Source organism: Tarenaya hassleriana, unplaced genomic scaffold (genome assembly GCF_000463585.1).
Source record: "Tarenaya hassleriana unplaced genomic scaffold, ASM46358v1 Cleome12, whole genome shotgun sequence".
NCBI lineage: Eukaryota > Viridiplantae > Streptophyta > Magnoliopsida > Brassicales > Cleomaceae > Tarenaya > Tarenaya hassleriana.
The window spans coordinates 2,056,117-2,082,099 of record NW_010962392.1 but is presented as its reverse complement, the minus strand read 5'-3'; the positions used below and the strand labels follow the sequence as shown (position 1 = coordinate 2,082,099).

General features: G+C 39.1%; 6 protein-coding genes and 1 non-coding gene across 11 annotated transcripts; 4 read left to right on the top strand and 3 right to left on the bottom strand.

Annotated features, from left to right (window-relative positions):
• The first annotated feature begins 155 nt into the window (after positions 1-155).
• LOC104806572 (actin-depolymerizing factor 2-like) lies at positions 156-2,358 on the top strand. The gene is made up of 3 exons (XM_010531543.2): positions 156-296; positions 1,554-1,819; positions 1,980-2,358. Exons 1-3 carry the CDS (start codon positions 294-296, stop codon positions 2,128-2,130), a joined length of 420 nt encoding a protein of 139 aa, XP_010529845.1. The 5' UTR covers positions 156-293; the 3' UTR covers positions 2,131-2,358.
• Positions 2,359-2,620: 262 nt separating this feature from the next.
• LOC104806571 (pentatricopeptide repeat-containing protein At3g53700, chloroplastic) lies at positions 2,621-5,145 on the top strand. The gene has a single exon (XM_010531542.2). It carries the CDS (start codon positions 2,696-2,698, stop codon positions 4,940-4,942), a length of 2,247 nt encoding a protein of 748 aa, XP_010529844.1. The 5' UTR covers positions 2,621-2,695; the 3' UTR covers positions 4,943-5,145.
• A 602-nt stretch (positions 5,146-5,747) lies between these two features.
• On the bottom strand, positions 5,748-8,325 carry LOC104806570 (ADP-ribosylation factor GTPase-activating protein AGD7). The gene is made up of 4 exons (XM_010531541.2): positions 7,413-8,325; positions 7,230-7,308; positions 6,199-6,707; positions 5,748-6,057 (listed from the first exon to the last, which is right to left on the bottom strand). Exons 1-3 carry the CDS (start codon positions 8,217-8,219, stop codon positions 6,199-6,201), a joined length of 1,395 nt encoding a protein of 464 aa, XP_010529843.1. The 5' UTR covers positions 8,220-8,325; the 3' UTR covers positions 5,748-6,057.
• Positions 8,326-8,922: 597 nt separating this feature from the next.
• Positions 8,923-12,742, bottom strand: LOC104806569 (cation/H(+) antiporter 20). The gene is given in 7 exon segments (XM_010531540.1): positions 8,923-9,299; positions 9,381-9,496; positions 9,499-10,033; positions 10,314-10,553; positions 10,948-11,478; positions 11,889-12,386; positions 12,527-12,742. Coding segments are annotated over 7 exon segments (2,454 nt in total). The 5' UTR covers positions 12,707-12,742; the 3' UTR covers positions 8,923-8,945.
• Positions 12,743-16,070: 3,328 nt separating this feature from the next.
• Positions 16,071-18,687, top strand: LOC104806568 (origin of replication complex subunit 2). Of its 5 annotated transcripts, none has more exons than XM_010531539.1 (7): positions 16,071-16,230; positions 16,670-16,813; positions 16,904-17,010; positions 17,237-17,369; positions 17,494-17,788; positions 17,925-18,152; positions 18,339-18,687. In XM_010531539.1, exons 2-7 carry the CDS (start codon positions 16,679-16,681, stop codon positions 18,536-18,538), a joined length of 1,098 nt encoding a protein of 365 aa, XP_010529841.1. In that variant the 5' UTR covers positions 16,071-16,230; positions 16,670-16,678; the 3' UTR covers positions 18,539-18,687. The 5 variants fall into 5 exon arrangements, with proteins under 5 accessions (XP_010529841.1, XP_010529839.1, XP_010529838.1 ...); XM_010531537.1 differs by having other exon boundaries at positions 16,627-16,813; XM_010531536.1 differs by having other exon boundaries at positions 16,071-16,234.
• Positions 18,688-18,842: 155 nt separating this feature from the next.
• TRNAH-GUG lies at positions 18,843-18,914 on the top strand. The gene has a single exon. It is a non-coding gene; the product is annotated as a tRNA-His (tRNA).
• Positions 18,915-19,007: 93 nt separating this feature from the next.
• LOC104806567 lies at positions 19,008-21,255 on the bottom strand. The gene is made up of 2 exons (XM_010531533.1): positions 20,961-21,255; positions 19,008-20,854 (listed from the first exon to the last, which is right to left on the bottom strand). The coding sequence occupies exon 2, from the start codon at positions 20,664-20,666 to the stop codon at positions 19,185-19,187; it is 1,482 nt and encodes a 493-aa protein (XP_010529835.1). The 5' UTR covers positions 20,667-20,854; positions 20,961-21,255; the 3' UTR covers positions 19,008-19,184.
• Positions 21,256-25,983: the final 4,728 nt, after the last annotated feature.

Here is a 25,983-nt window from a genome sequence, read left to right as displayed (position 1 = left end):
GTCGTGTAGCATGGGAATTCTGAAGCCGAAAGCCGCAGCCGAATGCAATAATCAGCGGCTTATCTCGCGATACTACGAAAATATCGCGATATATGGAGGATACGTACGGTTTATACCAACCCGTCTCGTGCGGCGCCACCGAATAAAGGCAGGTGGAACATCTCTGGTCTCTGAAGCGAAGGGAAGAGTCCTCACTATCCCAACCCCCTCTCTGTATCTCTCTCTATAGTCCTCCTCCGATCGAATCTCCGATCGCCGTCGTTTTCTCCGGAACTGCATCGATATCGGGAAAAATGGTGAGATCTTAAGCTACTTTTGTCAGTATCTTCGGCGATCGTTGATCTGTTGAATTTTCGTTTATTTTCTTAGGAATCCGTTTTTACACCGGGAAATTTAGTAGACAATGATGAATACTATGGAATCTTATTGTTTTTCTGTGATTTAGTTCTTCTCGATTAGACTATTTTGCTTGGATTTGGTTCTGTCTGGTGTTTGATCCGCTTGCGGAAGCTGTTTTTCGGCGGATTTTCGAACATGTCACGATTAGGGAAACATTAACTCGTTTGTGAATCGTTATAATCGACTGCGACGGATCAAAGCGGAGGGAATTGAATCACTTGTCTCTGAGTTTTCATTCTTCTCCGGTGTTCATTTTGTTGTTAATCGAGATCCGAGTTGTGTCCGTTCTACCGAGGAAGCTGAATATTGCCTGGATTTTAGATGTCATTGTGAATTGTCTCTCCGTTGATGTCTTTCTCTGTTGTAGAGATCTGATTTGTCTTCCCTTTTGTTGTACAGACTTGTTATTGCTATCCAAGATAAACGATCTAGTTTTTGTTTTCACTCTCTTATATTTCCATTGTTCCTTTTTCACCTCGAATTGGGCTCGATCTGGTTGTTTTGTTTGTCTTCTTGATGCATTTTCCGTTTGCTTTGCAATATCTGTCTACCATGGTAAGAGGTTCAAATGCATAAGAATATATGCTCTGTATTGTCTGCCTCCTAGAATCCGATGACACCATGGATAATTCCGGTTCTGTGTTAAATCTATGAAACGTGTAATAAAGGTTGACTACTCGATGTTGTCTTAAAAAGAATTTTGACCAGAAACATAGTCTTAGGGGATCAGGGTTAAGCCATTGAGCTGATGAGAAACAGTCTTTTCATTCAGCTAACATGGATTCCCTAGAGTGAAATAGCTTTATTTTCCTTATCCTTTTTTTTTGGTTTACTATTTTAAGATTTCTTCCTGGTAATATGTAATCGTTGGTCAACATGTTCTGTCTGGGCCTGATACCGGTGTTAATTGGTCAACTGTGGTATCCCTCTTGTCTAAATTCTATACTCCACTCCATTGATTGTTTCATCTGGTTGACGTTGGAAAACTTGGGTCTGCCATAGGCAATTTGTAAAGTCTAGACACTAAGACGCACTGACACGAAAGAAAGTAATTTGTGTAAACGCTAAGGGTATTGGACAAGGAAAGAGATGAAGAACATGGAAGTGATATTGTCTGTATCTTATATATATGTGTGATGTTCATTGGTTTCTAGGCCAACGCTGTGTCTGGTATGGCTGTGCATGACGAATGCAAGCTAAAGTTTCTGGAGTTGAAGGCAAAGCGGACTTACCGCTTCATTGTCTTCAAGATCGAGGAGAAGCAGAAGCAAGTCATCGTTGAGAAGCTCGGTGAGCCATCCCAAAGCTATGAGGATTTCACCGCCAGCCTCCCTGCCGATGAATGCAGATACGCTGTCTATGATTTTGATTTCGTCACAGCCGAGAACTGCCAAAAGAGCAGGATCTTTTTCATCGCATGGTAACCTCGACCTTCTTTTCTAAATTCTTCTATACCTTGACCCTAAAAAGAGCTAAACAGAAGATAATATAAATGTTATTACACTTGAATTTTTTACTCGACATGGTAACTTAAGGTAACGTCTAGTAAGGTTATAACGACATGTTGCGGTTTGTGAAAGGTCACCGGACACGTCGAGGGTGAGGAGCAAGATGATATACGCGAGCTCGAAAGACAGGTTCAAGAGAGAACTTGACGGAATTCAAGTGGAATTGCAAGCCACCGATCCTACCGAGATGGGCCTCGACGTGATCCGTAGCCGTGCCAATTGAAAATCCCCGAAACCCTAAACCATTTTCTATGTTATGTTCTTAAAGAGCGGGTATTATTTCTCCTCTGGTAGAATTGTTACGACTAAGCTCCGCTCTTCACTACAATATTTACCTTATGGTTATTATACATCTATCCTAGAGTTGATATTCTCTACCAATATCTTGGAACTTTGTTACTATCCATAATTCCATATGTGCTCTCTTTACATTATATCATTATTATGTTCATGTGGTTCCTATCCGAGTGCTTGGTTTTGAGTCTCATCTTTTTATAATTAAATTTGATATTTATTTGCTTGAACCCCTTATAAGCATGTATATACAGATGTGTATACGCATGTATATAAGTATACATATCTATGTGTGAGCATGGAACATCTTATTTGGGGTTGGTTCTCAGATTATTTTTAAATGTTAAAATAATCTTTTGTACGGATAAGTAACGAAACCCTCTTACTCGGTCGCAAGGTTTGGTCGAGAATTCAAAAGCCCACCCACCCAAATCCTTCCCTTCGTCCCCTATCTCCTGAAATTCCATGTTCATTCTTCTGCTTCACTGAGAGACATGGCGTTCTCTTCTTGCCTGAAGCTCTATCCGTTTTCTCTCCCCCGAACTCCAACCCTAATCTCTTCCCCTCCCAGATTCACCGCCGTATGCTTCGCCTCCTCGCACTCAGCAGCTCTCTCGCCGGACTTCACTCCGCTGCAGCTCCTCGACTCCCTCCGCCGTCAACCCGACGAGTCCGCCGCTCTCCGCCTCTTCGATTGGGCTTCCAAGCAGCCCAATTTCGCCCCTGACACTTCCGTCTACGAAGAGATCCTCCTCCAGCTCGGCCGATCCGGTTCCTTCGATTCCATGAAGAAGATTCTGGAGGACATGAGGGACTCCGGCTGTGAGATGAGTAACTCCTCTTTCTTGATTTTGATCGAGAGTTTTGCTCGGTTCGACCTGCACGATGAGATTCTGGGCGTCGTCGATTGGATGAAACACGGGTTCGGGTTAAAACCCGATACCCATTTCTATAACCGACTCCTGAATCTTCTTGTCGATGCGAATAAGCTGAAACTCGTTGAAATCGCTCACGAGCAAATGGGTTTGTGGGGAATAAAGCCGGACGTTTCGACGTTCAATGTTCTGATCAAGGCTTTGTGCAGTGCTCATCAGCTCAGACCTGCCATTTTGATGGCGGAGGAGATGCCGAGCTATGGTCTGAAACCTGACGAGAAGACGTTCACGACGATTATGCAGGGCTATATCGAAGAAGGTGATCTGAATGGTGCTATGAGAATTAGAGAGCAGATGGTGGAGTTTGGATGTTCATGGTCTAACGTGAGCGTTAATGTTCTTGTTCATGGGTTCTGCAAGGAAGGGAGAGTGGAAGAAGCATTGAATTTTATAGAGGAGATGGCCAATGAAGGGTTTTTCCCAGATCAGTACACGTTCAATACACTGGTGAATGGTCTGTGTAAAGCAGGACATGTTAAGCATGCCATGGAGATCATGGATGTGATGCTTCAAGAAGGGTTCGATCCGGACGTCTTCACTTACAACTCCGTGATCTCGGGATTGTGCAAGACGGGCGAGGCAAAAGAAGCGGTGGAGATTCTCGACCAGATGATCACTAGGGATTGTTCCCCGAACACGGTCACTTACAACACTTTGATCAGCACTTTGTGCAAGGAGAATCAGATTGAGGAAGCCACCGAACTTGCTCGTGTTCTCACCAGCAAAGGGATCCTGCCCGATGTCTGCACGTTCAATTCTCTCATCCAAGGTTTATGTCTGACCAGGAACCACAGTTTGGCGATGGAGCTTTTCGACGAGATGAAGAACAACGGCTGTGAGCCTGATGAGTTCACGTACAATATGCTGATCGATAGCTTATGCACCAAGGGGAAACTAGACAAGGCCCTCGACATGCTTAAACAGATGGAATCCACCGGTTGTTCTCGTAGTGTGATAACTTACAACACTTTGATCGACGGGTTTTGCAAAGCCAAGAAGGTCCGGGAGGCCGAGGAGATTTTCGACGAGATGGAGCTACAAGGAGTGTCTAGAAATTCGGTAACATACAACACGCTCATCGACGGTCTGTGTAAGAACAGACGAGTGGAAGATGCGGCTCAGCTCATGGACCAGATGATAATGGAAGGGTTGAAACCGGACAAGTTCACGTACAATTCCCTTCTCACGCATTTCTGCAGAGTCGGCGACATAAAGAAGGCTGCGGATATCGTTCAGACAATGACCTCGGACGGGTGTGAACCCGACATTGTGACGTACGGAACACTGATCGGAGGACTGTGTAAGGCCGGGAGAGTGGATGTTGCGAGTAAGCTTCTGAGGTCGATTCAGATGAAAGGTATGATCTTGACGCCTCATGCTTATAACCCAGTGATCCAAGGGCTGTTCAGAAAGAGAAGAACGGATGAAGCCATGAATCTGTTCAGAGAAATGGTGGAAAATGGCGGGAACCCAGATGCGGTTTCTTACAGAATCGTGTTCCGAGGTCTCTGCAATGGAGGCGGGCCCATCGGAGAAGCTGTGGACTTTCTCGTTGAACTGATGGAGAAAGGGTTTGTGCCAGAATTCTCGTCTATGTACATGTTGTCGGAAGGTCTTCTGTCTCTGTCAATGGAGGATAAGCTGGTGAAGCTCCTCAACATGGTGATGCAGAAAGCGAAATTCTCGGAGAACGAGGCTTCGATGGTGAAGGGTTTGCTTAAAATCAGGAAATTTCAGGATGCTTTGGCCACTCTCGGCGGCGTCTTGGAAACCCGGCGGCCGGAGAGAACTTTCAGGTCAAGGTGAAATCTCATGTAGTTGCTTATCAGAACCTTATTAAAATGTTGTAACAAAAATGCCGTTATTGTGAACCTTTCCTGCGAAACACGTCAGAGAATCTTCAGTTCGGTCTGCATCCGGATACCGGATAGGTCAAGAAGAGCTACGGAGGAGGGACGGTGACATGCCCATTGATAGTGATGGTGGTAATGGAATGGTGGTTTGGTCTCCATGAAAATGAAGGAAGAGAAAATAATTGCGAAAGAAAAACATGAAAAAGATGAAAGATGATGAAAGAAAATGAGATTAAAAAAAATATAGACTGCAAATGTGTAGTTTTGTTTTGAAAGAATTTGTAAATAACCTTTTTGAAAATATAGTCTTATTTAGACTGTCTTGAATATCTTACTCTTGTTTTATTTAAAAATTTAATATCTTTATTTATGTGAAGAAGACTTGAACAACTATATATGTTGTGTGTGTGATTTGGTAATACGTTATTTTGATTGGTATGATATCTTAATGTGGTTAACCTATCATATGCGTTTTCTTTGTGTTTCATACATACATACATACATTGTTTCATACATACATACATACATACATACATACATACATACATACATACATACATACATACATACACACACACACACACAAATAGATGATCAAGTACATTGATGGCATGCATGCATAACAAATTGATGATAGAAGTACACATCAATGTACTAAAACTAAAACATTCCCAAATATTGCAGTGTGATTGATCCAAAGCCCTTCCTTCATGTGACAGATTTTACTTAACACAGAGAAAACAAACCCAAAACCGAAAGGGATAAAAAGATGATAACAAATAGAAAAGAAGAATGTTTGGTCTGTCATTACAGATCAAAAGACTAATCGAATTCTCTCTTAGAAAAGCAAAAAGTAGCCCATGAATAATCAAATCTTGTACAGATTTATGTCTCAAACTCCTTACACAGGTTTGCAATTGTAATAAAAAGGGACAAAAACCCAAGTGAAGATAGATAGGACATGAAGAACTAATGGAAAACAACCACTGACCTTGACCAAATTGGTTGAGATTATCTCTCTCTCTCTTACGAGAAGCATGCCATTTCCTGACCAGTATTCTGAAACACCTGCCCAATTGACGGGTATAGTTTTATTTCACAACATATCGAGATGGGACGGTGGTCAGTATGAGGGAAAAAAAGATATAGAAACATGAACATTGTCTACATGGGGGACATGCCTGACATAAGAGAGAAGGTTTTACCGACCTAGAGGAAGCCTCCACCAGTCCAAGCAGTGTCCGATTTCCCGTTGTGACCTACAGATTTCTTATCGGGTGCACTCTGGTAGAACCCATCATCTTTCGCATCGTGATCTTCCCAACCTGCCCACCCGTCCTCATCGTTAGAACCCGACACCTTCTTCTGAGCTGCTTCCTTCTTATTATAATTATCACTCTCTCCCCAGTCATCCCAAGAATTAGAGTTATTTGATTTGTTATAGTAACCACTTGATGATGAATTTGCTGCTTTGTTTCCATGGCCAAAGTCTTGGTAGTACATGTTCCTCTCGGTTTCGTTAGGCTGGAAACCATCCGCCTTAAAGCTCGTTCCTTCTTTAGTGAACTCCTCCACTTTCTGTGAGGCCATTGCCATCACTCCTTTCATGATCCCCCACGTCCTCTGTCCAATCTCTGTTGTCTTTGTCGCGACGACATTAACAGTTTCACTGACCTTGTGATCGTAGCCGCCGTCTTTCACCTGCAACAAATGGGTTTCTTTATTGTCGCGGAAAATGATGCATATAGAATGCAACTAGGAATATACTGGATAAAGGGTCAAGCTTAGTTTGATGTAAGGTGATGCAGGGGCTTAAACACACAAAAAATCGCCTCTACTATAAACAACCGATGCAAATAAGGACGATTATGCGGTGAACAGGATACATAACAATGTAGGCAGTAAGAGATAACACAACAACATAAACAATGGGCTACCAAACAAAATACGAACATAACCAGACACCATGCATCAAGTTGGGATTCCAACGCTAATCTACATAGACATGAAATAAGGAGCGATAGCATGATGAACACATTGGACAAGAGAAGGATTATGCTCAATCATTCCAGAAGAAACCAGTACTGGAACCAACAAACTAAGGCCAATCAGGATATTTGCCAAAAATTCCATCAAATGTAGCTCACGAAACTCAATAGATTACAATGACCAACAAGGAATTGCATCACTGGGAATCAACCACAACATAGTACAGAACCATAAAATGTTGTGTAATGTACCTTGGATGTTTCCTACACGGACAACATTCGCAGCTGAATGAGCTGCAGATGCAGCGACCAGAGACAATCTTCCGAAACCCTATATTTATATGAATGGATGAACAATCGAATCAGAGAAAACTGGGAATCCGCTAGCACCTCATATCATCATCGAAATCAACCACAAAAAGCATCCAAAATCACCTGAGACATGACAGAGAAGACATCGCCCTGTTGATTGTTGTTCCTCGGTGCCGGGGCAGGGCTGGATCCGAACCCGACATACTTGCCTCCTTGCGAAGGAGGAAGACCTTCAGGCCTCGACTCGTTCTCCGCCATCTTCCTCGCGAAGAAGTTCTCCTTGCTCGCCGCCGAAGCCTCCAGCTCCGACCGCGTGTAGATATCCTCCGATGACCTCGACTTCACCGGCGCTCCCCCGCTACCGCGGTTCCCCGATGCCCTAAAATCACTCGCCGATTGATTCCGCCGCATGTCCGAGGAGGATCTGAACGAATCGTCGTTATCCCAACTGTCCCATCCACCCCCGCTTCCATAACCACCGTCCCGACCACTCTGCGCCAATGGCGGCTTCTTGTTCATCCCAACACCTCCGCCACCGCCGATTGTCTCCTTGACAACCGGCGGATCCCGCCACGGTCTGCCCTCGGCGAGAGCCTGGATCCGGTCGCGATACACCGATGCGGCGTTGGAATTGTACTTGGCGACGATGTCGGTCTCCTTAGGGATCCCGTACTGCGCGAGGAAATTGTTGAGGCGCTCGTTGCCTCCTGCCTCCATCTTCTTGATCTGAATCTCCGACCACGAATCCATGGTGACAGATCGGACAAAGGAGATGTGAACGCCCAAGCCGCGATGCTTACCGGAGCATTCCAAGCACATGAAGATTCCGTACGAAACCGATGCCCATTGCGGATTCTTCTGGGAGCAATCGACGCATACCTTGTTCTCCGGCTGAGATTGAAGCGCGCGCAATCGCCTAGCCGCCGCCATGACTTGCCGGAGCTCCGATCACCGACGAATCAGATCTGATCCAGATGGAGATCTGTTATTCTTCGCCTTGCGTTTTTTTTTCGCTCGATAGTTGTTTCTCGTGCCTCTTTCCTCTAATAAAAATGTAACTTCGCGTTTTCTCGTACGTGTTTTTCGGCACGTGCCAATTGGGGAAATTTTCACACTACGAGTATAATTATAATTTCATACTATTTGATATTATTTATATATTTGTTGCCATCATCTTCCTTTTATTCTTATTCTTATCGGCAGTTTCGTTTTTGTATTTCTATTGGACTCTTATTCAAAAGTGGAATTATACAAATATAATGACTTGTTTAGAAAAAAATATATATATATATATGATTTTGGAGAGAAGATTCATTATAAAATATGTACCTTATATTATATCAAGCTATTTAAAGAAACCATGGCTTTAAATACGTAGATTTAACAACTATTGCTTTTGCTTCCCACAAAACTTTGTCGGTGTCGTCGTCATTTGATCATGTTTTATATACTTGAAAATAAACAAAAAATATATATGAAAAATATGTTAAAAAATAGTAATCGCGCCAATTTTGTCATATAATGTTTTGTCTATCATTACACGCACTTTTAAACTGTCTTCATATTATCAAATCGTATGTCTGTATTATTTTAAAACAAATTAACAGGAAAAAATATTAAAAAACAATAAAAATATTAATAATTGCGTCAATTTTATTATACGGTGTTTTGACTATCAATAGATTTTGAAGTGTTTTCACGGCTAATTTCATATTCATCAGCCAAATTATGTCGCTGAATAATGAGGATGGACGAGACGAGATGATGGTTAGCCGAGACGAGAAGATCGCCGACAGGACCTAACTCGGGATGGTCGGCCACTCGGTCTGCCAACTCGGCCACCGTGGTCGACGGAACCCTCCCTCTCCCGACCACTACGAGTTCATATTCACCGCTTCTTCCTATTGATAGAGTTTCTTCAACTACGTTCTTCTTTGGTTCTATCTCTTTGTATTCTACCGTTTCTCCCCATTTGCTCTTGAAGCTCTCCAATGTCCCTTCGTCTAATTCCTATACGAAATATTATTAGTCAATCCATTCTTTTATTATAAATTTATAATGATAAATAATATTATGGATGAAAATGCGTACCTTTTCTTTTTCCCGGTCCACGCTGGCCGTCGACAAGGCGTAACCCTTGTCCTTGTTTTTTGACGGAGCGGACCGTAACTTAACGGCGTTACCATTCAACCCATCTCTCTCCAAATCCTCCCGCCGAGCTCCAAGGCCTCACGGTCATCGGGCCCACCGAAGAACAAAACGCAAACCCTTTGGGCCACGTGGCGCCCATCTGGACTTTCTGCTTGGGCTTCGATGGGCTCAAATCCACGGTCCACGAGCACTGCCACCGAACACGGCGCGTGATTCAACGTCCTCTGGTTCACCACGCGCCAAGCATGGCCCACGTTCTCCACAACGCCGTCACCGCTACCGTTACCGTTACCGCCGCCGGCACTGCTCCAACGCTTGTGGAATGGTAAGATGACCATCGTGACCCTCTTGGTCTCCGCCACGTGGCAGATATCTTCGTGCATCGTGTGTAAAGGGGAAATCGCGGTTACGGGCCGGACCGCGACTCGGCCCAGTTGTCGGTATGTTTCGAAGGCTCCGACGACGTTGTCGTGCCACTCGCCGTTACGGTAACGGTTTACGAACGGAAGTCCGTTACGACGGGCTCTTTGGACCGTTACGATGGAGGACGACCGTTCCGTTAGTTCCATCATGCGCATTACGAAGAGCTTCAGCTGCAACCCAAATAATAATAATAATAATTAAATATCTCGAGACGTTCAAATTGTAATTTTTGTTATTAACTGCGAAAAGCGGGAAACATATAAGCTTGTTGAGACTTTGTTATTTTGCATTTGACATATATGTGATAATGAAATATTATCCATATTATTCTAACAATTTTTTTATAATAAAATTAATTGGAACTCAATGATATAAGTATTTTAAAAAATCGGATTAAATATAAAAATAAATTTAAAATATGAATAAAACAAGTTTAAATAAAATTGGGACCTTGGTGGTTCGGATGGACTCGATGAGGGAGATGAGGGAGGAGACGTTGGCCGAACCGTGGAGGCAGGCGAGAACGCGAAGCTCCGACCCGTCGGCCGCCGAGAAATCTCCGAGTCTCCGGTGGGTATGCGCGTGATTCCCACGCGCCGGCTTGTAAATGGCCATCACGCACGGCGTCGTTATGAATGTCGTGAACAGTGCCATGAGCACTAGAATCGCGAATGTCTCGTCGTTAAGTACCTGTAATAATAATAATACCCTCCAAACAAAATTATTTAGAAAAGTAATTATTTATTGAAAAAATAATTACGATATATATTTGTTTTCTTGATATTGTTCTTGCATAATTAAATATATGTACTAAAAAACAGTTCACATGTTTTTTACGTTGTATGTAATGTAAGAGCCGAAAGTAGGACATCATTATAAGCTATACAACATGTGCTCAGTTTTATTTAATAATAATCTATATTGACGTACGAGACCAATTCCGAATTATTTTATTGATTTATCTAACGTTACTATATATGTTTATTAATTGAATAGACCAACTCCAAAAAAATAATAAAAGAAATTAAGTAGCGTTTGAAACTAAAAAAGGTAAATACTTACAAAAATAATTAAAAAGGCTGACCTTTTTCTCCTTGCCAATGTTGAGTACGATGAGCTCCACCAGCCCTTTCGTGTTCATCAAGAAACCCAGCGCTAGAGCCTCCCTCGCCGGAACCCTAACCGCAAACGCAACCGCAAACGTGCCGGCGATCTTTCCGATGCAAGCGACCGCGATTACAATGGCCAACAATCCCCAAGACTCGCTGCCGCTGATCTTGGAGACGTCCGTTTTCAAACCGCTGGACGCGAAATAGAGCGGCAGGAGCAAACCCGACACGAAGTCCTCGATCCGTTCGATCAAACGCTCCGCAAGCTCACCGTCTTTAGGAATGGTGAGGCCGAAGACGAAGGCTCCGAAAATGGAGTGGATGCCGATGAGATCGGTGATGAAGCCGGAGATCATAACGCCGGCGAGGGTCATGCATACGTAGGGTTCGTGTACGACGTCGTTTCCCGGGGAACAGCGTTTTGAAACGCGTTTCATGATTGGTTGGACCACTACCATCATGAAGATGACGAAAGCTGCACCTGAGAGGAGTACCCACAAGGACACCTGTTCGAAATAATTGGTTTATTAATTTAATTAACTAATGGTTTAAATATAATTAAACATGTATATACTTTGGCTAAATTAACAAATAATAATTTACATACTTGTGGGTTCTTTACTTTTTTCATGTACTAATGGGTATATACTGTCTTAATTATCAAATAAATACATACGAAATATATATATATATATATATATATATATATAGAATCTCATTTTGTATACAACTTTATCAAAATGGCGATGTAATGTTGTAAATAACAAGACCAAAACGAATATGAATTTCAGCCTTGAAAATTGAAATTTGGGAAATTATGAGCTGATTTAATTTTTGGGTAACATATATACATATAAATATGTGTGTATATATCACAAATGTAAAAAAAAAAAAAAAAGGGGAAAGCCAACAGTACCAATGGGTTCTTGCGGTGGCTCCCTCCGCCATCTCCGGCAAGAGCGACGGCGAGGGCGAGAAGAATCCAAGCGGCGACGTCGTTGAACGCGGCGGCGGCCATGGCCGTCTCTCCGACTCGAGTCATCAAGAGCTTGAGCTCCGCTAAGATACGTGCGAGCACAGGGAAAGCTGTAATAGACAAGGCGACCCCCATGAAAACCAGGAACTCTCCATAACCCGGTTTTCCGGTGTCTTCGTAAGCTGTTTTCCGGAGGAGGAAGGCCACACCTACTCCGCCGGCGAACGGGAGTGTGATTCCGGCGACGGCGATTCCGAATGCACGTTTTCCGCTTCTTCGGATCGAGGAGAGGTCGAGTTCGAGTCCGACGAGGAAGAGGAAGAACAAAAGGCCGATACTTGCCACGGACTCGAGTATGGGCATACTCCACGACGGGAATATACGGTGTATATACGCCGTATTTCTGCCGAGAGCCGACGGTCCAAGCAAAATACCTCCCTGAAAAGCCCATAATAACAGATTCATACATGTGCCACGTAACACACGGGCCAAAAACAACGGTTCTTGACGTTGGTGGCATAATCGTAAATAGCTGCGGAACAGGGAGTGGCAAAACCGTAAATCAAACGATGACGTACGACGATCTCGGCGATGACTTTGGGTTGACGGAGGGGTCTGAAGAGGAGGGCGAGGGAGCGGCTAACGGCGATGATTAACGCCGTCTGGACGATGAGTAACGGGAACGCGAAGTTCAACGGGTTGTCGCCTTGCCACGCTCCGTTTGACGACGCCTTAACGGCGGTTATGTTGAAGGGCATTTCCGGAACTTTTGTTTTTTCCCCGCAATGTTATATATAAACTTATAATATATGAATGTGCATGTGAATCGAAGTGTGAAGTAATTTATAGGGAAAATTTTTTGTTTGAAGATTAAAAAAAGTTGAGGAAAAAAGTCATATGATGTTGCTTTATCAGATTGGGTGTCCCTCTGTCTCACGTGTTAGTCTTAAATTTCTACGATTATCCTGCAAGAGTAAATGGACAAACACAACCATAATAATAATAATAATAATAATAATAATAATAATAATAATAATAATAATAATAATAATAATAATAATAATAATAATAATATATACTTCCTATTTTATGAGGTATACAGATTTTAAAAAAAACTATTTACTAAGTACTGCATTGAAAATGTAAAATCAAATCGAATTGAATATAAGAAAAAGTAATGAAACCCGGTATCTTTAAGAAGAATTCTGATACTGTTAAATTTGATAGATTTTAATAGAATTGAATTAGAAATCTGTAAGAATGGTGTATTGATTTATAAAAAAATAAGTAGTTATATAATTATTAAACCAAACCATATTAAACGAACCGTATCTTGTAATAACTCCTGTGGGTTATTCTCGTTCATTATCTTATGATAATAATTATACAAAACATTAATATTTGGCAAGGTGGCATTGTAGATTATATAGCTAACTTCATATCCTCACCAATGGGAAATAAATGAATAATTGACGGTCAAAGCTTGAACGAGAAGCGGAGATCACGTGATGCACACGTGGCGTGAGTGGACATAATCTTACACTGAGGTGACACGTGTCCCATCTAGTTGGACAAAATTATGAGAGGGGGAAATTATTGGAAATTAAAGTGAGAGAGAACCGGAGAAAAAAATAAGTGATGGATAAAATAGGGGTGGATGCGGATCGGATATCCAGAATTTTTTAGATATCCGTATCTGTATCCGATCCGTACAAATATTCGATTTTGTTATCTGTATCCGATCCGTAATTTTTATATATCTGCAACTTCAGATATTCGTTAAAATCACGGTTATTTGTGGATATCCATATCCGATCTAAAATATTATTAAATTTTAAATTTAAATTAAATAACAAATTCAAATGTAAATAAAATATATAAGATATTTAAGATAAATAATATTCACAAATTTAAAATTTATAATTTAAACATTCCAAACCAACTCAAATACAAATACAATTATAATTTATCACATACAAGTATCAAAATTCAAAATATTAAACATAATAAATCTTAATATTCAAAAATTAAAATTATAAACCTCAATATATATAAATTTGTTTTGAATCACCCTAAAAAAAATATGTAAATATTAAGCATTTTAAATCTTTATACCAAATTATTCTTATATTTAATAATATTATTACAAAATACGGATCGGATCGAATATGTCGGATAATTCAATTTTAATATCCGTATCCGAAATAAAGACAAAGGATATGTCAGTGACCTAGCACGACAAAGCACTCTCCGAGGGCATGGAATGTCTAATTTTTCGGCAAATATTTCCAAATAAATATCCGTATCCGATTCGTAAACTCTAGATATCCGAATTTTCGGTTCGGATACGAATCGAATAACGGATCGATTCGGATTTTTCGGATATTTTGTCCACTCCTAGTCAAAAGTTTATCTAGTCGTATAAAACAGGAAAATTCTTGTGATCTTTTTATGGAATTGAGAGTTGTGTGTAGAAATATAAATCAAGATGAATGATATGTATTACTGTAGAAATAAAAAATAAAAAAAATAGAAAACACATACAAAGTTTAATTTTAAAATTGTCCAATTAAAATGTTAACTTTTATTTTTTTAAAATGTATAAAATTATTAATTTTCCCAATAATATGCAGTTAGAATCGTTAATAAACCTCAATATTCATAAAAACATAAAAAAAAAAGGTAATCGCATACAAATATCCGAACTTTTATAAAAATCCCAAATAAATACCCTAACTATAAAATTGTCATATAAATACCTGAACTTTTCAAAACTTCCATATAAATACCCAAACTTTTAAATTTTTTTCAAATCAAACAAACGCAACTGCTGACTCAACAAAAAGCTGTTGACTCAGCAAAAAAACTGTTGACTCAGCAAAAAACTACTGACTCAGCATTCAAAAATATTATTAAATATCCAAATATTCATCTACGTGTATTTAAATTAATATATATATATATATATATATAAATTCACATATATATATATATATATATATTAAAAATAAAATTATTTATAATTAATAAAATATATATACACATAACTACAATATATATATATATAAGTTTTGAAAAGTTCAGGTATTTATATGAAAATTTTATAGTTCGGATATTTATTTGGGATTTTTGTAAAAGTTTGGATATTTTTATGTGATTACCCCTAAAAAAAATTATAAGTTATTAATTTATCTTTTTTCGATATAATCTAAATATATTTACAATATTAAGTATTATTATTATGAAAATATATTTAATTACAGCTGAAATGCGTATAATTATTTTATGCATTGGCAAGAATTTTTTTAAATTTATAAATAATTAAAGGTTTAATTGAATGTTTTTGTTTGATTTTAATAAACTTATACAATTTTAAAAGTAAACAACATGGTTTTTTTAGGTGGCGAATACAAAAATTTTATTATTTTAATTAAAAATCAAGAAAACTATTTGATTGGTAGAGAAACTTGGATAGTTAGATTCTTATTATCTTATCTTTTTCAATAGTTCAAGCATTTTTATTCGTCAATATCATTTTTTTTCTAAACAAATATGTTAATTGAATAATGTTAGAATAATCTAGTAACACAAATTAAGAATGATTTGTTCCACTACTAGACAGTAGACACTAGTGGCTTTCCCTATATTATATTGGGGCACAATGTACAAATGGGTCCACGTAAATTGCTTATGATTTCGAAAAATAATATGATTATTACAAAATTATAATTTAATAAATATCGCGTGTATGTATGTGTGTGTATGTATATATTGTTGGTATTCGTATATATCCATCTAAATATATGTAGCAATTAGGTGTTTAAGTCATGTATTCACTCTTTTTATTCACCTCATCTCTTTAATATCATATGCTCAAACATGACATTAACAAATTCGAGTGTGTGTTTTAATGGATATATTTTTATTAATAAAGCTAATTTTTTTCTTTCTTTTTTTTCCAAGATGGGAAGTCAAAACTTTTTCAGGGTTAAAATAAATGGGCCAAAATATCCAATTCTAAAACCCAATGGACTTATAATTGGGCTTGACGAAAATGGAAATACATAGACCCCCCAAATGCTATTGCTATCACTGACCTTCGTTTAATTTTTTTTTTTTTTTTTGGGTTCGAAAACAAATCTTTTTGCCGCTACGAGTAAATTGATTTTGGATTTAGGGTTTTGGATTTCATGTGTTAGTCTCTCCATCGATCGCGACCTGAGTTTTTAAAGCGTCTTACCGGGATTTCGCCATTACCGCCGCCGACGATCCCCAATATTTCGCAGGTTTTGGCTTTTGGGTTTTTTGAGGTCATCGTTGGTTTTTGTTTCCCTGTTTCCATTTCAGCTAATTTTTTTTCTTATTATTGATTGTTTTTTTTTTTTGAAAATTGAGATCATCTTTAGACGTAGTGTTGTTGCATTGAAGGTTTTCGAGAAATTCCTGTTTGAATTTTGTTTGAATTCATCGTGTACTTGTAGCTAATTTTGAACAAACAATCCTACACTATTTACATTTAAGACTCTGAAGAAAAACTCTAAAGCCAAACAACTTTTGAGTATGAACTCGGAATCTAAACTCAAAAAATCTTTGAACTTTAGAATGAGCATTGAGCTTGAGCATGAGGTGGCGGGATTTGGTGATTTGGTTACTGTTTTTGCTGTCTCCTACTTTGCAGTGCAATTGAAGTGTCGCCACTCTTTTCCATTTCCTTTGTTTAGAGTTCTGTTATGGAGGACATTGAGAATAATATTGAAGAAGATGAATTTGGGTTCTCGAGAAATTACTTTCTCGCAAAAGAATTGGGTGGAACAGGCAAGAAATCGGCTCATAAACTCTCCGATATCAATGTCGTTGATGAGCAGGTGTTTGAACATTTTCTCTCATATGATATATTGATCACCAATCAAATGCTCTCCATTACAGCTTCATGAATATGCAATTCTGTTATTCAGGAGCTTAGAGCAGCGGCATCTAACATCGAAATGAAACATGAGAAAGAGATTGCTGCGCTGATGGATGAATACAAGACTATGTACCCTAAGTGGGTCTTTGAGCTGAGGTGAGATTATTGTTGGATTTGAATAACATCTGGTTTCTTTCTTATCAAGCATTTGTTTTAGAACCTTGCAGGTCACCTATAACGAAAAATGTTAAAGAATATTTAACAAAGATTTATCACTATTTCTGTTTCTCTCTCTCTTTGTCGAGTCTATGTGAGAAAAATCAAAATTGTATGCCATTTGAAGAATGTGTTCATCCAAACTTTTGTGTGGTCTATACTATAGGTGTGGCTTTGGCCTTTTAATGTATGGATTCGGATCTAAGAAGGCTCTAATTGAGGATTTCGCATCTTCTTCTTTGACTGAGTATTCAGTCGTGGTTGTCAATGGCTACCTCCCTTCTGTAAACTTGAAACAGGTAATCAATCCTCTGTCGGATTTAACACATTTATTTCGCAATGCCAATATGGTACTTTACATTTAGAATTAGAGTGCTTGGTATGAAATGAATAACAATGGCTCCTCTTGTTTTGCATATTCAGGTTTTGACAACCTTAGCTGAACTACTATCTGATCAGTTGAAATCTAGAAGAAAGAGTTCTTCTGCGAGCTCGTGTAAATGTCAGGAAACGTTTTCTTCTCGTTCAATAGACGGTCTTCTCTCTTTTCTACATGGCCCTCAGTCAGACGACAAAGACTGCTTTGTATGTGTTGTCATTCATAACATTGATGGACCTTCTCTAAGAGACTCCGAATCACAGCAAACCCTAGCCCGTCTTGCTTCCTGTTCACATATACGCATCATTGCCTCCATTGACCATGTTAACTCACCATTACGTAAGCATTATACTTTTAGTTCGTGCCGCTTGATTTCTCGTTCTCACTGTTATCTTTACATGACATTGAAGATACTTTATACCGAGTTTCTTGGACATTATATGGAATATTGTGTCTGAACAATGAACATTGGCAGTATGGGACAAGAAAATGGTTCACACACAGTTCAACTGGTTGTGGCACCATGTTCCGACATTTTCACCATACAAGATCGAAGGAATCTTTTTCCCGCTGATTCTTTCACAAGGAAGCTCGGCCCAGACCGCCAAAACAGCCGCCATAGTCTTGCAGAGTTTGACACCCAATGCCCAGAATGTCTTCAAGATCCTTGCAGAGTATCAGCTCTCACACCCAGACGAAGATGGTGAGTAGCTAATAAAGTTTCAAGTGGCTAATCACATTGTAAAACGATTAAAGTTAGCCGATTTTGGTATAAAAACCTTGAAAGAGAGTCTAAAAAAGTTTTCAAGTGGTGATCTCTCTCTGTTTTTCGGTACAGGGGATGATATTAACCCTTTTAACGGTAACGTTTTCCCATGGATTTTGGCAGGCATGGCGACGGAAAATCTTTACACGATGGCGCGGGAACGATTCTTTGTGAGCAGCCAAGTGACACTGAATTCACACTTGACGGAGTTCAAAGACCATGAACTGATCAAGATTAGACGGAACTCTGATGGACAAGACTGTCTCTGTATTCCTCTTGCCCCCGAAGCTCTTCAACAGCTCTTGCTTGATCTCAGTCAATAGCTCTATCCAAATGTGAAATCTCTATTTTTTTTTTCTCATTGAAATTTTTTGCTTTCACTTATCATTATGATTTAATTCCGATTAGGTTCTCTTCTGATCTCAATTAGTATTGTAAATTATGTTTAAACAGACATCTTTAGTTGTGTTTATTCACATGTATAGTCATTACCTCTTTTCATATATTAACATCGGTTGAAGTAATGCATCAAATTTTCCAATCTGATAATTATGTATGTAATTAATAATATAGAACTGTCAGACTCAAATTGTTTTTTCTAATTTGCAAGAGAACTAAATCAACACAGTGGCTGTAGTTTAGTGGTTAGAATTCCACGTTGTGGCCGTGGAGACCTGGGCTCGAATCCCAGCAGCCACAGTTTCCTGTTATTTTATATATATATATGTAATTATGAATATAAAATAAAACCATTGTTTTTTTTAACATATTCCGAGACAGAAGCATCAGGCGAGACGAGCAAAAATAGAGCATTCCTATTCGTTAACTTACATCACAAGGCAACAAAAATCACATGAAAATGATTATCTATCTCTGTTAAAAAAAACACAAACAACAATCAGAGAGAATCATAACCCTAAAACCATTCTAGCAACCAGAAGAAACCCTTTATCCATTCCTCTTCCCTTTTCACGTCAACATAAGATCGTTTCCACTGAGGTGAGGCCGGAGACACACTAATACCTCGTGTTCTTCAGGCCCAGCACTCAGTTTCGGCACCAGAATCTCGAGAACCGATCCCGGCCCATCGTAATACGCTTCGATGTTTGCATCTTCCGGGATTCGGGTCAATAACGGGATTTCTCTGACGAATTCCCCGGGCGGGCAATGCTCGGAAGCCGGATCTGTCAGCTTGAATGTTCTGTCTCGTCTCTTGATGAAAGGCATTCGCGAAGTGCTGACACAAGAGACTTTGATTATACCGTGAGTTAGTGTGTTCCTCCATGAGACCTTAACGCTGTTTAGATCCACAAAGGCTAGGCTTATAATGATCAAATACCCTTCTTCGTCTTCGTAGATCGTTTTCGCGGCAGTAACTGGTCCGTACACGTTTTTCATGGCCCCGCTAAACTCGTTTGACCAACTTGGCATCTCGTTCAGGTGAGCTTCAGTATCGGATGGAGGGTTCACTGTTAAGCAGTAGTCATCTTCATGATTGGTGCCATTAGAGAACAAGTCCTTTCTCCTTTTGTGGCCGACGGGAGATAGATCGTTTACTTCTCCGTTTGTATGGTTTGATGGCTGAGTCGAGAGATTGAGCCCCGACCCATTAAGAGATTTCTTTGAGTGGCTTGTAGAAGGATTCTTCAGAGAAGGAGGATGCCTCTCGAGCTCAAAGTCTGTATTCGGGAGGTTTCTCCACGAACTGAAGTCGCTAGCTTCGGGTGGAATAGAGAAATTCAGATCCCGACCCGTTAGCTCCGTCCACCTCTTCTTCTCTTCCTCGTCGAGACATGTGAGGTTTGGCGAAGGAACAAGCTCGATCCCATGAACACACTGTGGATTAGACAATCCTCTGTAATGCTTTCTCTGCATCCTATGAGATCTTACAAATCCCTTTTCGACGCTGAATGGAAACGGACGTTCCCCCTGGCGAGAATGCCCGTTCATGTAGCTCCTGAGTTGCATCTTCCCGAGGGCATTCTCGGGTCTGTCCTTGAAAACCCACATGTACATGTTCTCCATATCATGCTGGACAAGGAACACATCAAGCTTGAGATCCGACTTGTCGAAACCAGAAACTCCATTGTTGTCCCTGACGATTTTCGCCTTTGATTTCTCGTTCAAGGAAGGTTTGAAGTAGAAACTGAAGAAAAACCAGGCACCCCATATGCTATCCACCCGTTTCGCACATTTCCGGCCAACCCTAGGCACAACGCTCAGATAATTCTCGGCCTCGTAAGCTTGAGAACCTAACCCTACATCCAAAATGTCACAAGAATCCGGGTTCCATGGCTGTGGAGGAGGACTTCGCTCAGCAGAGAGTGGTAAATTGATATCGGGAGGGCCCGAAAGCACGGATTGACGATTATTCATCTCCAAATCGAGTTCCTCGTGTGAAGATGCACTCGAATCCATGGACAACAGAGTCGACGGATGATGATTCTCCATCGTTGAGGCGTCAACCCCCACAAGCAAGATAATCAGAAACTGGATCAAACCCTATCGGTGAAATTCCACGGGAAAGCAGGAAGCTACCCTAATCCTGGCTTATGATCAATCACCGCACGAGATGCGATTATCCCGTCTACAACCTTCACCCGGAAAAAGGGATAAACATGCCAATTTTTTCTGGGTTTCTGAAATACCAACACAACCCGAAAGATGACGAAGGGAAAGCACAGAACCGGAAAAACCCTAGAAAAAAAAAAGGAGATTCCTATGAGGTTTTCACTTTCAGTTTACCTTGAGGAACAAGCTCGAATGAATCAATAAGAAGAAGAAACAGGACAATAGTATCGTCGTCTTCATCAACGAACAAATCGATCATATTTTCACTTTCACACACACGAAATTCTTCTCCGTCTTCCGTGTGAACAAAGATGAACGAGCGAGAAGAGAAGCAGAACAGCACCGTCTACCTTTCTCCAGAGAGAGAGAGAGAGAGAGAGAGATGGCTTGACGGAGTAAATGCCTGCCCTGGATAGAACCGTGGAAACTGGCCGCTGTTACTTAACGGTGACGGTGGATTTTTTGTTGCAGTCTCTCTCTCTCGGGAACTTATCGAACATATCTTATGGACCAGGCTCACCTATATAAGCCCATATCATTTATATGATTATTTTCTGCACGCATTTATATAGAATAACGTGATAATAATATTACGGATCATGAATATTAATTTGTTATCCTAATCCTCAAATTCAATGATGAAGCATCTAATAAGTTACTTTTTTTTTATTTCTAAAATCATACTTGGGTTGGAATATCAAAATTTTGTAAAGAAAGTGAGATCTGAAACAAAATGTATGAGAAAAAAAAACAAAAACAGAGAATGTTTCACAATTTAAGTGTTTCCGTTCATTGATTTCAAATAAATCACGAAGGTTGAAATTTGGTGGGGGTATCTTATATATATATATATATATATACGAATAATCTTAGTAAGTAGAAAAAAGATCGATCAATCTTATATTAATTAACAGATAAAAAAACACAAAACCAATATTACCTTTTGTTTGGTGTGTTATTTTATATGTTTCATATTCATGCTTTATTAACTTCCAATTCCATTCCAAGAACTTCGAGCTTAATAACTTTCAAAATATACAACCACATCATGCATGTCACACATCAGTAGAAAGATAATTTCGATATCTATGAAACGACGTCAAGAACATGCAATTCCGATAACGGTATAGAAAGTTATGTTCAAACCAACATCATTATATCAATATGATTTTTAAAACCGAAAAACCAAATCCGAACCCACGGTGAACCGTATCTCCTTAAGGAAATTATTCCCCGCGCGGTACCTACGGTTAATGGAATATATCCTCCCAGGATAGGACGGACGTACCTCACCGGAACAGTGGTACTTCAAACTCCGGTGCCTTGTCGAACTCAAAGAACGGTTTGAATCACAAAGGATAAAGATGCTTTTCTTTCTTTTGTAGAAAGCTTTTGTGTTTTTTTTTTTGTGTTCTTGTTGTGTCTAAAACATGAAAACAATCCTCCTATTTATAGGATTGAAAAACTTGTAACATTTTAAAAAAGCCATAAATATATGTAAATTTTGTAAACAAATTGGAGAGTAACTTATAAAAATATCTTCATTCATTTAATTTAAAAAGAAAAACTCCAACACTTTTTATAGTGAGTGAAAAAGTTAACTACACATCATATCTAAAAGATAAAAAAAATAAAAATAAGCCACGAATAAAAAACAAATATGATGGTATGGTTTTTATTGGGTGAAATCCTCATATGCGAGAATCAGAATATGATACGGCATTTGATCTTTGTAACTAAGGCGAGGACAGCAGGGACATTTGTTATCTGACCCTTTTAGTCAATTGTCCGAAACCAATTAGAAAAATTATGTAACAATAAATATGATGTAAATAAAATATCGGAAACGAGTAAAAAAATAAATGAATGAAAACACAAAGTCAGACTTAGTTTGTAAGAAGTACTTTCCATTATCAATGCAGATAAAATATATAACAAAAATATTTAGTTACTAAAAGTCTTAAAAATATATATATATTCAGGATCACAAACTTAGATATAAATCTCTAAAAACCAAGTTTCGAAATAATTATGTTTTGGATGAGTTTATATTCAATATAATCCATTAGACTATTCTACGTTAAACTATTTACAATATGGCCTAAGTTATAATCTCTTCTATTATAACTGTTGACATCATTCCAATTGCCATGTAATTTCGTTATCATTGACCCTTTAGTCAATGGTCCGAAAATAATTAGGAAATTACGTAAGAATTATAATAATAACGAATGTGGACCGACAGAATGAAATTATAATTTCAAAATCACAAACCAAACTTAGCTTGTAAGAAGTATTTTCCATTAACATCCCCCTTTTCGGGCCACCTCTCGCACATAACACACAACACAACACAAAACCCGCCTTCTCAATTTCACCGCAGCACATAAAAAAATGGCCACCACCACCACCGGCGGCGGCGGCGCAACTAATTTGCCGGCAACCCTCATCCCAACTTGCGGCGGAGTAATCTCTAATTCCACCTTCACCTTCATCGGACCTCCGCTGCCGTTCCCCGCCCCTCCCCGGAGCGTCGACTTCTCTCCCCTCAAATTCGTCCTCGCCGTCTTCGCCGTTATCGCCGTCCCTATCCTCGCCTACGTTGTCTTCCTCGCCGTCACCTGTTCCTCCGGCGGACGCCGCCGCCGCAGCTCCGGAGACGTCTCCTCTCCACCTCCGCCGTCGCCTCCTGTGGTGATCATCGACGTCGAATTGCAGAGCAAACCTCAACCCAGGGAGACCGGAAGTGAGTGTTCGGTCTGCTTGACGGCGTTAAATAACGGCGAGGATGTCCGGCAACTGAGGCCGTGTAAGCACTCGTTCCATGCTTCTTGTATAGGGAGGTGGCTCGCTGATAACTCCAATTGCCCGATTTGCCGTGCCGCCGTTAACGTTAACGTTGATGGAAACCGTTACGGAGGTGGCGGTGGTAACGGAATGGTTACGGTGATTGACAGAGTCGACGATTGGCATCACGGTCTTCCTGATGCGTCAAGCTTAGTTTGATTTTTCTATCCTCTTCGTTTTTTTTTTTTTGTCATTTCCATCACATTAAATGGTGTGAAAGTTTTTATAGGATTTCCATTTTTTTTGCTGGAATTTATAAAAACAAAAAAATAAAACGTTTATAATTTTGACAGTGATAATGTGTATAGCATCAATAATTCAATATCGAAGGCAATGGCAAAACAAATATAATTATTTTTATTTAATTAATATTTGTGCTATATGTGTGTGTGTGTGTGTGTGTGTGGTTTTAAAATTTTAATTAGCTGAAAATTATATATTTCATCAGTTCAAGAGCCTAAGAGACAAGGGCGATGAGGACAAGTGTCACGAGAAAATTAAAAATAATTAGCGATGAAATGGCATGTTTATGATTCTTGAAATGTTTTATCCAATCATCTAACCAATTACGTTAATTTCGTCTATCAAAACATAAAATTAAATAATTAATTTTTAGGTAAAAAATAATTATTTATTTTTATATTTTGATCTTTTGCTCCGCAACTTCACTAAGTATTGTGGGTTGACGTGGACTTACTCACCGAAAGAGCACGACAACTATGTCCAGTATAATACCGAATATACCCCTGTTTAAAAGTACCAGCAATCTAATCCTACGGTGGGTAACACCTCTCCCATCAAATCCGACGGTTCATATTCGCCGGCTCTTCTCTCTTAAACCACCGAAATACGTAATGGGCCACGGCGGTCTCATATACAAAACTCACGATTGTAATATATATATATATATATATATATATATAATATTTGTATTTTCCTTTTTTGGTTTCTGATTTTATCAATCCAGTTTAATAACCATGATAGTTTCCGAATCTTCGATCCGACTACATCGATTTTAGATTCGGAACCAATTTTTGTATATCAACCATTTTGATTCAGAATTTACATCTCTCTACCAATGGAATCGAACCCAGGATTTTGAGGATGCCAAAATACATTGTTCTAACTGCATTTGAAATTCTTCTAATGGATCAGTTACCATGGCTCTAACATGGTATATTATTATTATTTTTACGGATATAGAAATATCTTGTTTTTACATATTTTCGAACTCTGTATTTATATATTTTCATGTTTGCTAATGAAAAATCTTAATTATAAGTGAAACTTAAGAGTTTGTGTATTCTTGTGTACAGGATCCTAGGTTTATTTTGGCACAGACATTATGGGATGTATTTATTTGCTTACCAAATAATTGCAAGAATGTACCGATTAAACTTTTAGTATTTACTACTACGTTTCATAATACATGTCATTTTAGATTTTTTGACGATTATTAAAAAAATACAAAAAAAGTCATAAATACCCCATTTCAATTACATTCTCATTAAATTTTACGTTAACATTCAACTGATCCGACATTCCAATAAGATCCTGTTCCATCATCTCCAACCGTTGATCAATCTCAACTGTCAGCCTTCGTGTCCTGATCTCAGCCGTTGATCTTAAAGTCCGGATTCAGTATTCGGACTCATCTTCAGCCTAGGAAAATGGGCCTCGGCCCAAAACTCTATGCGAATCTATTATGAGGAAAATTGGAGAGTATGACACGCGCTCCGAAGGCGCGTGGGAACGAATTAGATCTAAGAAGAGATATTCCCATGCAGAAAAGCAAAAGGAAACAAGATGGACCGGTCACGATGCTTCGGCTGTCGTACGACGACCAAAGCACCAATTTAACTAACTTTTCCTTCTTCCTTTTAGTTTTTCTTCTTAAATTAATTAACTATAATTAACCCATTTGATATTATTATATTTGTCATCATATTATAATCATTAATTAACCTCGATTCTCGATCTATATAGACTGCCTGTCTCCCAATGTTCACTAGAAAAAACTCAAAGGAAATTATTTATTTATTTATATATAGAGTCGGTTGTTTGATTACATGGTGGAAGTAGTTATGTTTGTTTGGACCAACAAGAACTTAAGCTATATATTAAGGATCCAAAGGAGTTAAAGACTTTAATCAAATAAAAATAAAATAATGAAATAGCTTTGTTAATTCTAAAATGATCGATAGTGTGTGTATATATAGCTGTGTTTCCCATTTTTCGATACACACACACATATATATATATATATATATCCCTACTATATGCATTATATTTATTGGATTGTTTTAGTGTGTAACTTAAATTTGGTCTAAGTTTGTGAAATTTTGGGGCC